This window comes from Pelophylax lessonae (assembly GCF_965119305.1).
Source record: "Pelophylax lessonae genome assembly, chromosome: 7".
NCBI lineage: Eukaryota > Metazoa > Chordata > Amphibia > Anura > Ranidae > Pelophylax > Pelophylax lessonae.
In genome coordinates, this window is record NC_138774.1 from 66399002 (window position 1) to 66412265 (window position 13264).

Below are 13264 nucleotides of genomic sequence, written 5' to 3' on the forward strand. Positions count from 1 at the left end.
AGATGGTTTGCACGCTGTGCAACCAGAGCCTAAAGCGAGGCATAAACCTTCTCAACCTGAGCACAACCTGCATGACCAGGCATCTAAGTGCAAAGCACGAGCTGCAGTGCAGTGCACACCTCAAAAACCAAGAAAGCTCTCTGGCTCCTCCTGCTTCCTCTTCTGCTGCTGCAGTCTTGGCCTCTTAACCACCTCTGTAGTGACAGTGGCACCTGCCACCCTGCAAACAGAGGATCCACCAGCAACACCACCACCTGGGTCACCAACAACCATCTCCATAATGTCCCGTGGAAGCGTTCAGCTTTCTATCTCCCAAACACTGGAGTAGAAGAGGAAGTACCCCCCCTACCCACCTGCGATCCCTGGCCCTGAATGCCAGCATTTCAAAATTCCTGGCCTTTGAAATGCTGTCATTCCGTCTGGTGGATACGCAGAGTTTTAAAAGCCATATGGCGGTGGCTGTCCCACAGTACGTCGTACCCAGCCGCCACTTCTTTTCCAGGTAAGCCATCCCTTCCCTGCACAACCAAGTGGGTGACAAAATCAGGTGTGCACTGCGCAACGCCATCTGTGGCAATGTCCACCTAACTATGGATACGTGAACCAGTAAGCACGGTCAGGGACGTTATATCTCCCTAACAGCACACTGGGTAAATGCAGTGGCGGCTGGGCCTGAGGCGGATAGCAGTTTGGCGCATGTCCTTCCACTACCGAGGATTGCAGGGCGCTTCAGTTTACCTCCTGTTCCTAACTCCTCCTACTCCGCTTCCTCATCCTCTACCGCCTCCTCTTCCGGTCAGCGTAACACCTTCACCACCAACTTCAGCACAGCCATGGGTAAACAACAGCAGGCAGTTTTAAAACTTGCCTGTTTGGGGGAAAAACCACACACCGCACAGGAGTTGTGGAGGGGCATTGAACAGCAGACCGATGAGTGGTTGGTGCCAGTGAGCCTCAAGCCCGGCCTGGTGGTGTGCGATATCGGGCAAAATCTCGTAGCAGCTCTGGGCCTAGCCGGCTTGACACACATCCCTTGCTTGGCGCATGTGCTGAATTTGGTGGTGCAGAGGTTCCTTAGAAATTACCCCGATATGTCAGAGCTGCTGAAGAAAGTGTGGGCCGTCTGTGTGCACTTTCGGCGTTCTCACCCTGCTGCTGCTTGCCTGTCAGCGCTGCAGCGTAACTTCGGCCTTCCCGCTCACCGCCTCATACGTGACGTGCCCACAGGGTGGAGCTCCACCTTGCACATGTTGGCCAGACTGTGCGAGCAGCAGCAGGCCATAGTGGAGCTTCAGCTGCAGCACGCACACGTGAGTCGCTCTGCCGAACAGAACCACTTCACCACCAATAACTGGGCCACCATGCGAGACCTGTGTGCCTTGTTGCGCTGTTTCGAGTACTCCACCAACATGGCCAGTGCCGATGACACCGTTCTCAGCTTAACTATCCCACTTCTATGCCTTCTTCGGGCGATGATGGAAGAGGATGTGGCACAGGATGAGGAGGAGGATGAAGAGGTATAATTTCCAAGGCTTTCAGGGCAGTCATTTGCAAGTGACTCCGAGGGTGGGTTCCTGCACCCACAAACGCCAGGGACACAAGTGTCCAGCAGGGGCACAGTTCTGGAGGATGAGGAGATGGAGGAGGATATGGAACCATGTTCACAGCAAGGTGGCACCAAGGCCAGCTCATGGCCATCAATGGTGCGTGGCTGGGGGGATACAGGGGGCACAGAGGATACACCTCCCACAGAGGACTTCTTTTCGTTGCCTCTGGGCAGCCTGGCAGACATGAGCGATTACATGCTGCAGTGTCTCCGCAACGACCGCTGAGTTTCCCACATAGTAACTTGCGCTGATTACTGGGTGGCCACCCTGCTGGATCCCCGTTACAAGGACAACGCACCGTCCTTAATTCCCTCACTGGAGCGTGATCGGAAGATGCGTGAGTACAAGCGCATGCTATTAGACGCACTGCTGGTGGCATTCCCACCTGACAGCGGGGGCACAGTGGAAGCACAAGGCCAAGGCAGAGGAGGAGGAAGAGGTCGCCAACGCAGCCAGGGCACCACCAGCACCTCAGAAGGCAGGGTTAGCATGGCCGAAATGTGGAAAAGCTTTGTCAGCACGCCACAACAAGCAGCAGCACCACCAGCTGATATGGAACGTCTTAGCAGGAGGCAGCATTTCACTAACATGGTGGAGAAGTATGTGTGCACACGCCTAGACGTACTGAATGACGGGTCTGCCCCCTTCAACTTCTGCGTCTCCAAGTTGGGCACATGGCCTGAGCTTGCCCTTTACGCCTTGGAGGTGCTGGCCTGCCCTGCAGCCAGTGTATTATCTGAACGGTATTTAGCACTCTGGGGGTGTTATCACAGACAAGCGCAGCCGCCTGTCTAGAGGCAATGTGGACAAGCTCACGTTCATTAAAATGAACCAGACATGGATCCCACAGGACTTGTCCGTACCTTGTGCAGAATAGACATGTATACCGGCCTTACCCAGACATTGTTGTATTTGATCTTTCTTACTCTTTTGGGGTGTACCCTCATTTAAAAAAAATTTTAATTAAAAACCAAAACCAGTGTTGGCTACCTCGTCCTCCTCCTCCACCGCCGCCGCAGCTTCCACCTTCACCGCCATATCCACCGCCACCTCAACCTCCTACTCCATATGGGCCTCGTCCTCCTCCTACATCATTCAAGATTATTATTTTTTATTTTTATGTTTTTTATGTTATTTTAAGTTATTTCCCTATCCACATTTGTTTGCAGAGCACTTGCCATGCTCTTAAGATGATTTTGCTGCCATTTGCAGCCCTCTAGCCCTTTCCATGTTTGTTTTAGAGCCATTCTAGTGCTCAAAAGTTCAGGTCACCATTGACTTCAATGGGGTTCGGGATTGGGGTAATGTTCGGGTTAAGTCCGGGTCACGAACCCAGACTTTTTTTTCAAGTTCGGCCGGACCCGCCGAACCCGAACATCCAGGTGTTCGATCAACTCTACCTATCTGTTAACCTATGGACATGTATTTTTTCATTTTTATAGAACCTTGTCCTTCTACAAATAATCTTGAAAGAACTACTAGGAGTATTGTTTGAGGACTATCTTTCTATTTGCAGTCATTTATGCCCTTTATCAATAGAGCTCAACAAATGATTCTCATTTGTTCCTCCTATTTCTGATACTGTGGCAGACTGATCCTTACACCAATAAGCTACCCCCCCCATGTTTTGACCTCCTATGTGTGGAATACTTGTTGCAGACACACCTATATGATATGTTTCGTTATCACTTGACACCTAGTGTTATCAGTATTACCATTAGTTTTACCTTTCCCTCTGTCTCCCTTTTCCTTTTCCCCTCTTTCCCCCTCCCCCTACCTATTGTTCTTTCCTTCCCCTTCTCTTTTTTTTCTCCCCCCCCCCCTTTCCTTTTTCCTTTTTTCTATTCACATACCAATTCCAATGATAATGATTTCTGATATCAATATTAATCTCATACCAGTGTGTACCATTGTTAAATTTCTCCCATGCTCGCCGGTGAGAGATATTGATGGTCCGGTCCCCTTGGGGTCTCCTGTCTACCAGTGACTACAGGTGAGGTTGTCTTATCTCCCCATATTCTTTGTCACTTACCATATAAATAGACAATATCTTTCACTTTCTCTTTTGTTATCCCTAGATACAAAACTTAACCCATTAAATCCTCCTGAGGAAGCGGCTAAGTCCGCAAAACATGTAGAGGAACATGCTGAGACAATTTTGGTCTCTCCTAAATATGGGACTGTACTGACACAAGTTGTCACTGTATTTATTTGTCAATTTTTTGTAATGTCTTGTGTGTGTATATGATTTTAACCTGTATTTAATAAAGATATCTTAATTTTATTTTTTTCTTTTCTCATTTTGTACTGCACTATTATTTGGTACCCAAAAATCAAGACACTATTCCCTTCCGTCCCTTCCCCTCCCCCCCCTCTTGTGGGCTCCTTTGTTTGGGGAACTGAGGCCCATTTGATTCCCCTTCCCCGTTTCTTGACTCTGAAACCTGTAAACAGGTTGAAAATATGTGTGCAGTTAGTTGTCATCTCTGTTCCTGGGCTTTTGGTTTTGGCAGGCCCACCTGTGAAATAAATAGGGGGACAGCTAAGATCCGCGGGCACTGGAGAACAGGACCTTGGACACAGGGGTATTGTAGACTCACCTGCAGGCGAAAGAGTAGCACTAAAGAACCTGGGGATCATGGACAGCATCCAAGCTATGGACAATGCCATAATGGAATCTCCCCTCATGGAGACATGCCTGGACCACCACATTATCTTAGGATCAGGGACAGGATGTTGTTCATATTAAACTGTATGCTGCATCATGTTCAGTAAAGTTATATTACCAATATGAGCCTGATCTGAAGTTATTCAGAGGGGTGCATGTTTGTTCTGGAGTATTCCAAAGAACTTAAGTCTGTAAAGCACACGTGGGGTATGAAGCAACACTGCTACAAAGGGGTTAACTTGGCAAAGACAAGAAGAGGAGTGTAGTTGCTAGGGGTAACTACTGTAAGTGAAGAAGCAAGCTACAAGCAACTAGTCATTAAGCGTGGCACCTGGAAGGTGACAGGTGCTCCAGTAGTGAGGGGGTCAATGTTTTGGCTCCTCCCCAGTGGCAACCAGATCCAAACCCGCATTATGGAGATTGATTTCCTGGTCACAAGGTATGGGAAGATAAGAGTTAAGTGAGAGCACGTATGAAATCCGCATGCTTGGCGGGACCCCATTCTGTTACTGGGAGTGAGGTAATAGAGGTACAACGGACTGGCGGAGTGGGCGCAGGCTCCTATTGCAACTTACAAGTTATAGTGTGTAGTGACATGGGACAAGTTGCGTTTTAGCGGAATTTTGCACTTTATTTCTGCACACAATAAAGCTCATCGCTAAGTAGGGGAACTGCCTTAATGTTTGACTGTTCACATGACCACAGCCTCTGCACAGTCCCAGGTATTGGTAGGCACACTCCATGTCAAAGGCACCCCCACGTGCAGGGCGAGTAGACTCTGCCCATATACTTGAAGTAGTCCAAAAAAGGACCTCCCCACCAACAAACCTTTACCCCAAAAAGGAAAAAAAAAAAACAGTTGTAATGACTTAAAAAGTGTTAGCTGAAGTTCAGCTTTAATTTGTTAGTCCATATAAATCTGCTGGTGCATCTAACATTACCCTCTCCCCAGATTGCCAATGCTTTTGTCCAAAGGTGTTTCCATTACTCCTCCATCCAAAATGGAGGCACAAGAAAAGAGGAAGTGTGTTACTGGCCAGATCACCAGGTGAACAAAAAATGAAAAAAAAAATAAATAAAATAAACAAATGCAGTCACTATATTTAAAGTAATAATGCGGAGTAGGAGAAAAACCATGGACTTTCTAGGCACCAAAACAGATATTTTTTTTTTAAAAAGTAACAAATTTTATTTTATGTATTATACTGTACAACATGGAAAAAATGTCTAACATCTCATAAATAAAATTTGACACTCAAAATAAGCTACTATTGTATTTAAAGACTCTAGTCCCTGCACTAGCTAGGAAAATGGATACCATTATCTACAGTCATGATAATCATGGATGTGGAGGCTACATGATTTGTCAAAGTTTCTTACTTTGTATTTTTACTTATTTAGAATGTATACTCCAACTCCTGAGGAAGAGCACTGTCACGAAACATGTTGAGCTTCATCAAGCTACATCAACCTATACAGATTCCTTCTAGATGTTGGCAGTAAACCATCTGGCTTTTACATTTATATCTCTATAAGATTGGTCTGGGGTCTTTGGTTACAATAGTAGCTTATTTTGAGTATCGAATTGTATCTATGAGATTTTAGACATTTTCCCATGTTGTATGATATAAAAATTGTTACTTGTATAAGAAATGGTCTGTTTTGGTGCCAAGAAAGTCCATGGTTTTTCTCCCACTCTATATTGTTCAGTTCAAAATGGATGTGGCACCTTTCTACTGGTTTATACATCCACAGTACCACCCTGTGATGATGTAATAAGTGATAATGCTCCTTTTTCAGAAAAAAAAAGGTGTACTAACACCCCTACACCCTCCTCGCCCTTCCTGTTCCCACTGCACTTACCTCCGTGGCTGATATAGTTTCATCATTCACACAGTCCGGTGCAGTGGTCCTGATGTTCACAAATCATGCTGTTCTTCCTCTTCTTTCCCTAGGGATGCTGGGACAGATCAGAGCAGTTCTGATTGGTGATTGTTGGCATGTGACCGTGTTGACCAATCATAACTGCTCCAATTCATCCCTTTTTTTTTTTTTTTAATGGATGAGCTATCACTTTAAGGATTGATAAGCCACAATATATCCATTTTTGTACAGACATGATTTATAATGAAAAACAAGATTTATAAAAGTAATCTGGATACTTTTTCATATGGTATGAAAGACCTATCTATTTATTAACATTAGCTAATTATTACAACAGACAAACGTTTTGAGGAAAGTGGATAGTGAGAATTTTGATCAGCCTTTTCCTGCCCTATATCATTCACTAGAATTTGGTAACCACAGTTTCTTTTTTTTCTTTTTCTTTTTTTTAACCATAGCTTCAGCATCTTGATTGCTTTGTTGTATGCCTGTTTTTATTAATATAATCCAGATTTATTATTTCAGCATCAAGTCCTACAACACTGTTCCAAAGAGATGATTAAATGCAGACCTTCACCTTTTACCCCCATCAGTACCAGGACAAGGTATTCTAGAGCCCAGGGCAAACATGCCAAACTGCGCCCCCTCCAAAATGAATACGTATTATGTTTCAACAAAATTCCCCCCATAAAAACACAGCATTATTATGCATGCTTACCCCCTAAGCATGGATCCCCCCTCCTTCCAGTACAAATTCTCCCCCTGATAAAATCCTCCACCCTCTGTGCACAAATCTTTGTGCCCCCATCCCCCAATTCCCCCCAGCTCAAATGCCCCCCCCCCCACCAAAACAAAACAAAAAAACAAATCACCTCTCCTAGCACAAATCCTCTACCCCTAAAATTTACCCTCCTAGTACACATCTCCCTCCCTCCCACTTGAACTCCCTCCCTATCAGTACAAGTTCCCCCCCGAAATCCATCCTCCTAGCATACATCTTCTCCTTCCCAACACAGATTCCCCTAGATCACCACTCTTAGCAATCTCCTGGTGGCACCCCCCCACCTCACACAATTCCATAGTGCCCAGGGCAGCCGCCCCTTCCGCTCACCCCTTCTCTCGGCCCTGAACCCCATTACACAACTAGTTGCAAACCATTGGCGGGGGGGGGGGGTTAAGTGGCTTTTTTGCAGGACCTGTACCTTTCACTTTCTTACATAAATGGGAATGATGTCAACCCCCTGCCTGAAGCCTCCTGGAATACTGATGTCATCCCATGAGGGTTCAGAGTAATCTACGCTGCACTGTTAGCTGTACATGTGCCAGTAATCTCTGCAGCTGAGCGTCATCAGGGGGCTAGCTCGAAGAACCTGGAAGAAACAGCTGACAACCTGATGAGATCAGACAAGAATATGTGGGTGTGGGACCCAGAGTTAGATTTGATGGGTGGGTGGATTGTTTGTGGACAACCCAGCATTCAAAGTAAGGGGGTGAACAAAAAAATTGTAAAGGAATGGAGAGAAGTTCCCCTTTAAGATCAATGTTCCTTAGTAAGCCATGTAGCACCAGCATCACCTACCTGTCCCCAAGAGCTGCTGACGTCTTTGAATGTTGCAGCAAACAAGTTCAACAGTTCCTGAAAACTCTGATTATCATATTCGAAACGGTTTCCAAACACTACAGAACAGATGACGTTGGAAACAGCCTGGACTAGGAGGTTCGTTGGGTCGATGGATTTTTCTGCAGGCAAATTTTAAAAATCTAGTTATTGTACAGATTTGTGACACTTTTATACTTCACTTTGAAATTTACTGACACGACACCCAAAATTACTGGCACAGCCAAGTTTTTAACTGCCATTTTCACAAGTTACAAAATGACAGATGTAAGTGCAAATTTTAGTATTCAGACTACAAATAAGTACAATATGCAATTAGAAATGTGATTTAAGGTAGATATTAACCCCTTCCGGACCGCTTACATTAGCATGCTGGGGCAGGCTGGCTCGTACAGACAAAACGACGTAGACTTGCTCACCTGGGGGTAGCTAGGGGGTGAGCGCGTGCCGCCGGAGCACACGTGCTCCCGCCCCCGATGGTAAGCAGGGAAGCCGATGCGGGTGTCAGGTGGCTCCAATTGCCTCCTGACACCCGTGATCGTTCCCCACTGAGAGAGAAGGGCGGTCGGCTGTTGTAAATACAGCCGACCGTCCTTCTCCCTGGGATGATCACAGAGCTTGTGTGATCCTGCTATATAGGATCGCATGTCTCTGTGATCATTTCACAAGCCACGCCCCCCACAGTTAGAATCACTCCCCTACGCTCACACTTAACCCCTTGATCACCCACAGGGTTAACCCCTTCCCTGCCAATGGCATTATTACAGTAACAGTGCATATTTTTAGCATGGATTACTGTAGTATTGTCACTGGTACCCCCAAAAGTGTAAAAAAGGGCAGTTAGGGGTCCAATCTGTCTGCCGCAATGTCACAGTCCCCCAAAAAATTGCAGATCGCCGCCATTACTATTAAAAAAAAAAAACAATAAAAATGACATAAATCTTTCCTGTAGTTAGTATACGCAATAACTTTTGTGCAAACCAATCAAAATACACTTATTGCAATTTTTTTAACCAAAAATATGTAGCAGAAAACAATTTGGCCTAAAATGTTAAAAAAATTGGATTTTTAATTTTTTTTTTTGAGAATGTCATATAGCAGAATGTAATTTTTTTTTTAAATTTTCGCAATTTTTTGTTTATAGCGCAAAAAATAAAAATCGCACAGGTGATAAAATACCACCAAAAGAAAGCTCTATTTGTGGGAAAAAAAATGACTTCAATTTAATTTGAGTACAGCGTCGCACGACTGCGCAATTGTCCGTTAAAATAACGCAGTGCCGAATCGCAAAATAGGACTGGTCATTAAGGGGGCAAAGTGGTTATGGCAAAAAACATATTTCTTATTTTATTTTAATTTACTTTACTTTAATTTTACTGACAGCAGTGTGCAGCAGCACAGATGATGATGATGACACCTCACTGACACAACATGCACCCCCCCCCCCACCCCACAGTCACACAACACACTCAGGCATCTCCTCCAACAGACCCGTCCCTGCGGGTGCTGCCAGAACATGCCGTGGCAGGAATCTGGATGATCTCGGCCAGCTCCGAGTGTCACAACCATATTTTTTACTGGCAACCTTTTTCTGTGACTGGCTACCAGTAAAAATACTGACAGTTGGCAAAACTGACTGTATGTTTATGACACCATTGCCGCATATGGGTGTTATTTTTTAGTGCTGAAATATGGAGGCCAAATGGCAGCCAATCCTAGAGAAGTCTGTCACTCCTACTGTAAAGGTGCCTATAGGCACAAGCCTAAGTTGTAGTGATCGACCAATATTGGCTTTTCGTTGCCGATACTGATACAGATGTTTTGGCCATTGCATATTGGTATCAGCCGATATTGGCAGATATTTGTGTACATTTAAAATTTTTTTTTTTTCATTTTTATCACTTGACAGGTACTCTTGTGGAAGGATCTGGGGTCTAAAAGACCCCAAACCTCTCCTCTGCACTTAAAAGCATTCAAAACACCAAGTTGTTCTGAATGCTGTCATTTTTTTTTTTAATCTGGCGCTGAGTACCCGAAAGTAATGTCATGACATTACTTCCGGGTTTTTACATGGAGACCCGATCAGAGCCAAATGCGTCTTTGATCGTGTCTTCGGCGGCCATGCAGGCTGGTTGCCCTGGTCTCCCGGTGGGATGGGAGACCCGGGCGAGCCGCGGAAGGCGGCGGGAGGGAGGGACGTCCCCTCCCACTCCTTGTAATGGCAGCCGAGCGGCTTCTCAGCCGCATTGGTTGTCATTACAAGACAACCGACCATCGCCTATGGATGCCGGTACCGGGGTGATGCTTCTAGCTGCAGGCATCATTCCGGTACAAGCACTTTCCCAAAATATCGGCAATACTGGCCACCTTGGTGGCCGATTCCGATATATTGGGGAAAGTGCATATCAGCCCTCGATATATCGGCTTTGCCGATTATCGGTCGATCACGATCACTACTAAGTTGCCTAACGAAAATCCTATTGTGGCTTGGAAGAATAGGTAGATACATCCAGTCTCCATGTGGGGCTACAGATCAGCCAGTGCTGAACCACCAATACAAACTCAAAATGTAGGGGTACATGGGCAAATGAAGTGGGCCACATCCGATTTGCTATGAAACAATAAAAATATAGAAGGAGGACTGTTGTTCTTGTCTATTGCAGAAAAACAGATTTTCACAACTGGACTGGTTGTTTTAGGAAACAACAACAATTTTCCTTCAGATGCCTAAATAAGTCCCATATTTTGGGAACATCAAGATACAATGTATCCATTTTTTTCTCTGAGAAACACTACTGAAATTATTATTTTGCACTGCGTGTAAATAATTTTCATATTCCTTCATGGGCGTCCGCAGAACATTTTTCGGGGGGCATCATTTTAAGGTCACCCATGCTCCACCCCTTTTCAACAATGTTATGAAGGGGAGGGTCTTAGTCATTATGCTGCTTCTGCTGTAGTTTCATATAAAGTTTAATATCCTGTCTACAGTCTGTTTAATAATCCTGTGTGCCCCTCTGTCTGTGTTTTATAAAAATAAGCCGTTCTTTACAAGTTTTCAGAGGGCCAATCGCCGATTACGTGACCCGCCGCCTCTCTCCTCCTCTCCCCTCCCGACTGACATCAGTGAGAAATCCTCGGCCCCGCCCGCTGCAGGCAGCTGTCAGACGGGGAGAGGAGAGAGCCGATGGGTCACGTGAGCGGTGCTCGGCCCTCTGAAAACTGGTACAAAAACGTTTTTTAAAAAAAAACAAAAAAAACACACACACACATACTCAGACACACAGGATTATTAAACAGACCTGACAGGATGGTATAAAGTGGCTTAAAAACCACTTGAAAGAAGAAGTTGAGAATCCGGGGGGGGGGGGGGGCATTTGCCCCCCTTGCTCCTACCTGCGGATGCCCATGTATTCCTTCCAGGACGTACAATCAGACAACATACCTTTCAGAGATTTAATCGCTGCCACCAAGAACCCAGCTTCCTCCTGTATTCTCTCCTCAATAGATTTCTTCCCCATTCCAAAATTTCTGAGCATGGTGAGTGAAAACCTGCGCAAATCTTTCCATCGTTCCCCATTGCTGAAGACGATTCCTGCAAATCAATAATCAGAAATGTACAGAAAATGCTTGAAAACTGCAGTTATATAAAACATGAAATGACCTAAAACATCCATAATTGTTTTCATTAAAACTCATGGATTTTAACTATTTCATCTTCTAAAGAGGTTCAAATTCTGTTCACCAGTAATACTCTTAGTGCCGGTTCACACTGGGGCGACCTGTGAGGCGACCTGGTCGCCTCACAGGTCGCTGCAGGTCGCCTCCCATAGGGAAGCTGCGGACCCGTTCTAATAGGAGCGACACAAGTCGCTCCGACCTAGAAAAAGGGTCCGGAGCTTCTTTGGGGCGACCAGGAGGCGACCGCCATAGACTTCAATGTTATGAAGTCCGTGGCGGCCGCTCCAAGGTCGCGGCGCGCTGCTCGCACCGCGATCTCGGAGGTCGCCCCTGCAAGTAGCGTCGCGGTAATGTGAACCGGCGCTAAAACCTATTACAAGTCTCAGTGAAACGCTAGGAAAATAAATGATATAAATATTTCCTGAACAAATATTTAAATATTTGCAGGTCCGTAAGAATGTAGCGTTATACAGTGTCAATAATAAATTGATAACATAAATCAACTTATAAACATGTGAAAAAAAAACAACAACATGTAAAATCCACAATAATATTGCAATGACAGTGAAGTCCACATCCAAATAGATTTCTAATATACATCTAACGGCCACTTTATTAGGTACACCTGTTCAATTGCTTGATAACACAAATTGCTAATCAGCCAATCACATGGCAGCAACTCAATGCATTTAGGCATCTAGACGTGGTGAAGACAACTTGCGGAAGTTCAAACCGAGCTGGTCTGAGTATTTCAATAACTGCTGATCTACTGGGATTTTCAGGTGCAACCATCTCTCGGGTTTATAGAAAATGCTCAGAAAAAGAGAAAATATCCAGTGAGCGGTGGTTGTGTGAACTAAAATGCCTTGTTGATGTCAGAGGTTAGAGGAGAATGGGCAGACTGGTTGGAGATGATAGAAAGACAACAGTAACTCAAATAACCACTCGTTAAAACCAAGGTATGCAGAATACCATCTCTAAATGCACAACACATCAAACCTTGAAGCAGATGGTCTACAGCAGCAGAAGACCACACCGGGTGCCACTCCTGTCAGCTTAGAACAGGAAACTGAGGCTACAATTCGCACAGGATCAATAGAAGATTGGAAAAATGTTGCCTGGTCTGATGAGTCTCGATTTCAGCTGCGACATTCAGTTGGTAGGGTCAGAATTTGGTGTAAACAACATGAAAGCATGGATCCATCCTGCCTTGTATCAACGGTTCAGGCTGGTGGTGGTGTAATGGTGTGGAGGATATTTTCTTGGCACACTTTGGGCCCCTTAGTACCAATTGAGCATTGTTTAAACGCCACGCCCTACCTGAGTATTTTTGCTGACCATGTCCATCCCTTTATGACTACAGTGTCACCCATCTTCTGATGGCTCCTTCCAGTAGGACAATGCACCATGTCACAAAGCTCAAATCATCTCACCACTGGTTTCTTGAACATGACAATGAGGTCACTGTACTCCAATGGCCTCCACAGTCACCAGATCTCCATCCAACAGAGCACCTTTGGGATGTGGTCGAACGTGAATTTGCATTTTGGATTTGCAGCCGACAAATCTGCAGCAACTGCGTAATGCTTTCATGTCACTATGGACCAAAATCTCTAAGGAATATTTCCAACACCTTGTTGAATCGATGCCATGAAGTTTAACCACTTTACCACCGGAGGATTTTGCTGTCTTACGTCCAGGCCACTTTTTGCGATTCGGCGCTGTGCGAATTTAACGGACAATTGCGCGGTCGTGCGACACTGTACCCAAACGAAATTTACGTCCTTTTTTCCCCACAAACAGAGC

At 45.3% G+C, this 13264-nt stretch overlaps 1 protein-coding gene across 1 annotated transcript in view; it reads right to left on the bottom strand.

Moving 5' to 3' along the window:
• Positions 1-13264, bottom strand: part of LOC309559479 (cytochrome P450 2G1-like) — a 72728-nt gene that overhangs the window by 31014 nt on the left and 28450 nt on the right. Inside the window, exons 3-4 of the mRNA XM_082262753.1 lie at positions 11223-11372; positions 7739-7899 (exon numbers count right to left, since the gene is read on the bottom strand). Of these exons, the coding sequence (XP_082118879.1) occupies positions 7739-7899; positions 11223-11372 (311 nt within the window). The remainder of the gene's footprint in view (positions 1-7738; positions 7900-11222; positions 11373-13264) is intronic.